The sequence below is a fragment of the Verticillium dahliae genome, genomic scaffold (genome assembly GCF_000150675.1).
Source record: "Verticillium dahliae VdLs.17 supercont1.5 genomic scaffold, whole genome shotgun sequence".
In the NCBI taxonomy this organism is placed as follows: domain Eukaryota; kingdom Fungi; phylum Ascomycota; class Sordariomycetes; order Glomerellales; family Plectosphaerellaceae; genus Verticillium; species Verticillium dahliae.
Genome location: NW_009276938.1, coordinates 315,825 through 319,568, shown reverse-complemented (window position 1 = coordinate 319,568; position 3,744 = coordinate 315,825). Strand labels below are relative to the sequence as shown.

Here is a 3,744-nt window from a genome sequence, read left to right as displayed (position 1 = left end):
GTCTTGCCCGTCGACTGACTCGATCCTGCTTGTTTGACAGTCAAGTGCCAGGACGCCGTCGAAAAGGCAGACCCGGGCGTCCCAAACCGTTGACGATCGTCATTGCCCTATCCCTATTCGACGCCCCTGCTCTGCCCATCTCTCTTCCATTTGACGGCCCCCGGTCCCTGACTGCCAGGGCATTGATTGGCCTCTGCGTTGTGGAGTGCAGAACTCTCTGTTCGCCGTGGTGACCGTGAGGAGGCAGAAAGACGAGGTGGCAGAAAGCCGAGGTGGCAGAAAGACCAAAGAGCCGTCAGCAAGGGAAACATGACAGTGTCGGCGCTGTCATCTTTGGGGGTCGTATCACGCGGCGACTCGGGCATTCGCGAACCCAGGCGGCACGGGCATGGGAGTCCCCGGTCGAACCGGACCCCAAGGTCGAGTGCAAGGAGAGCAAGCCCAGGTCGCAGCCAAACAGGCTCAAAGGGGGATGCAACCGTTGCAGATTCGCATGGCCTCATAAGGCGCCTCGAGACCGATATGCCCGGCAGATCTCGTGTTGACTCGGTCTCTCCGTCCATTCCTGGCGACGATTTCGCTTCCATGTCTGCTTTCGCTCCGGGGGCGTCGTCGTCGTCGTCGTCGTCGTCGCCGACGGCCACCTTTTTATTTTCCGCAAGGTCGAGTCTGGCGTCGATTTCTGGCCCTGCATCCGAGTTTGTGCCCGAGTCCAAGACGACGTCCTGGTCGCCCTCGGCAATTGCAGTCTCGACAGACTGTGGCAGCGACAGCGATCAAATCAGTATCAGCAGCTGCTGCAGCACCAACGCCAGCAACGACACCGGCACGACCATTGGCAACTGCCACGGGCCATTTGGCAGAAGCAGCAGCAGCAATAGCAGCAGCAGCAGGAAAGGGGCAGAAACCACAACAGTCACCGCTTCCTCGCCGTTTCCTCGGCCACGCCTGCCTTCACCATCCTGGACGATGCCGTCGGCCACAACGGCAGCTACGACTGGCGGCGGCGACGGCGCCATGGCCAAAACCCGAAACAGAATGGAAGCGACGACCGGCGGCGTGCAAACGCAACTGCTAGACTGGAACTCCACAACGACTTCCCTATTCAACCTAGACGCCCAATCGCCGCGCTCCCGCCGATCACAGCTCGATCACCATCAACCAACGCTATCAGCTCGTGCCTGCGAGCCACAGCTTGTGCCGGGCTTCGATCGCGACCGCGTTCACGATTGGAACCTCAAGACGCACCAAGGACCCTGGGCTCACGTATGGCAAGATCTCCCACCGCCGCCTTCGCCGCGTTTCGACTTTGACAACGAGGCCTGTCGTCGTCCTTCTACCTCCAAGAGCCACCACTTTCACTTCCGATGGCCCAAGCGAGACAGCAGCGCAACGCAAGATGACTTTCTGCCGCTTCCTGCACAAGGCCGCATCAGCTCCGAATCGGCCATGACGATCATTGGCCGTAGAAGCAGCTTCGACAGAGACACTCTCAAGGGCGACATGCAGGGTCATGGTCAAGAGGAGCTCCAGAAGGAGGAGCACCAGCAGCAACAGCAACAACAACAACAACAACAACAAGAGCAGCACCACCAGCAGCCCGGCGATATCACGGCGAACATGACGAAGGAGGAGTTCGACGCTCTCCCTTTGACCATTCAACGCAAGGTACGTTCACTCTGGGCCTGACCCGGGTTCCTGTTTACCGTCTCCTGTCTCATTCTCGCGTGTCTCTCTTTTTTTTCCCCTCTCTTCTCTCACCATTTCCCCTTGTGTTGCTCCCTCCCAATCTTTACATTATGCCTCTGGCCAACGAGTCGTTCTCCCCCCCCCCCACATGGCTCGATTGGGTAGCCTGAGCCCACCTAAGTTACCTACCTGAGCTCGCTGAGGCATCTCACACCTGCACCGGTGCCAGCACCAACAGCCTGGCATCCACTAACCCCGTCCCCTTCCCCCTTCCCGATCCCCCCAATGGTGGGCCCCCTTCTCCCCCCCTATGGCCCCAAGCCTAAAAGGCGGAAGCGCCCAAATCCCAGCGCAGGCCCCCCCCCCTGGACAGCCCCAAACTGTGCAAAGCCTGGCGATGCCTTGGGCGCTCGGGCTTTTGTGATTCGGCCACCCGCGACAGATAATTTCAATCTGCTGAGGTGTGTTCGACTCGGTCATGGCCAAGAGCTTGCATGGATGGGCATGAGCGGTGTTCATCTTGATCATAAGTCTCGCCTGGCTCTGTCCCTCTTTCTCGTTCTGGTCGCCCCCTTCCCAAGGTTACACGGAATCGTCCCTCCCATCTGTCTCATCTGTCTCCCATCTGTCCCATCTGTCTCCCATCTGTCTTGTTCTCAACCCAATTCACCCGTCGCCGCCTTACACCCGACCGAGTACAACGTTCTGTACGCCATCATCCCATCATCCGTCTTTCTACAGCACCAGCCCACAACCGTTGCAACCCCCTACTCAAAAAGCGACCAAGATACGCGCCAGGCGTCACAGCTAGCGTGCTCCCTTGTCCCTCCGCCACACCACGACCACTTCCACTTCCACCCATACTCCACGGCAGACGGAAGGGACGGACGGAAAGAAAGACAACACGAAGACAAGCTCCAAGCGGCAGGCCTGGTATGCAACTTCCAGTGATCGACTACAAGGCACCCACCCCCCAATAATTCCTCATCACGTTCCCCTCCCTCCAATCGCCTGGTCATAGTCCCACCACACACACACACACACTCTTCCTTCACGCACCTTGCCTCTTCTCGCCCCCCCTCAACCGCCAAGCCGACATATGTGGGCGTGAGGCACCTTCACCTGCATGAGCGCTGCGGCCTGTTCTCGAGCTACCAGGCTACATCTACATCTACCTATGGGCGTCCCCCCGTCTCGGTACTGATGTGTCTGACCGACTCGACGACTGGAACTTGGGCCCTGTGACGCGTTGCGCTTGACATGCAGGTCCCGCTTACAACATTCTCACACCCCCGTACGCTTCGTTCCTGCATTAAGACATCCCCCCTCTCTCTACCCACTGGTGTTATTGACTGTTGCATTGCCTTGTCCCCCCCCCTCCCCTACGACTTTCGAGACAGCATCTTTGTTCGTTGTACTAAAGCCCTTGGCCCCGCCCGCAGTACTTCTCATCTCTCGAGCGCCTTCGCTTCGCCCAACTGCCACCCACCAACACAAGCCAGCCTTCTTTCGCTGTCGTTAGTGCTCCCACCCGGCACACCGACACCGACACCGAAACGAGCACCAACGTCACAGCCACCGACCTTGACGGCGTCACTCTCTCGAGCTTGAAGGACAGAAGACGACGAACATCGCGCATCGCCTCAGAGCAAGCCGCCAGCCGTCTGACCAGAAGGTCTTCGCGCCGCCCCTCCTTTTATGCGACCCTCCCCGACAAGATCAAGCGGCAGCACTTGACAAGCGAGGAGCAAATTGTCGTGGCCAGGTTGCGCAGACACAATATCAAGCTGACCTCGCCCAAAGACACGGTGCGCAGGTCCGGCCGCAGAGCATCCAACGTGGCCATCCCCGAGAGCTTGTGCAGCCTCACATTGGTCCCGCCCCGCCCCCAGACCATGGAGACTCACGAGTCGCGGCCTTGGATTCCCGAGGCCGTACAGAAGGGTACGGACTCCTTCTACGACAGTTTTAGGTGGCTCGAGGAAGATGACGAGCTCGATCTCCGCTTGCACCTTGACGACTACCATGCGAATCTGCGGCAAGAACTCCCACCAC

At 59.1% G+C, this 3,744-nt stretch overlaps 1 protein-coding gene across 1 annotated transcript in view; it reads left to right on the top strand.

The window, feature by feature from the left end:
• Positions 1-309: 309 nt before the first annotated feature.
• VDAG_03102 (uncharacterized protein) overlaps positions 310-3,744 on the top strand; it is a gene marked incomplete at both ends in the record, with an annotated part of 4,350 nt that continues 915 nt past the window's right edge. Inside the window, 3 exons of the mRNA XM_009656967.1 lie at positions 310-1,668; positions 2,431-2,622; positions 3,132-3,623. Coding sequence (XP_009655262.1) covers positions 310-1,668; positions 2,431-2,622; positions 3,132-3,623 — 2,043 coding nt within the window. The remainder of the gene's footprint in view (positions 1,669-2,430; positions 2,623-3,131; positions 3,624-3,744) is intronic.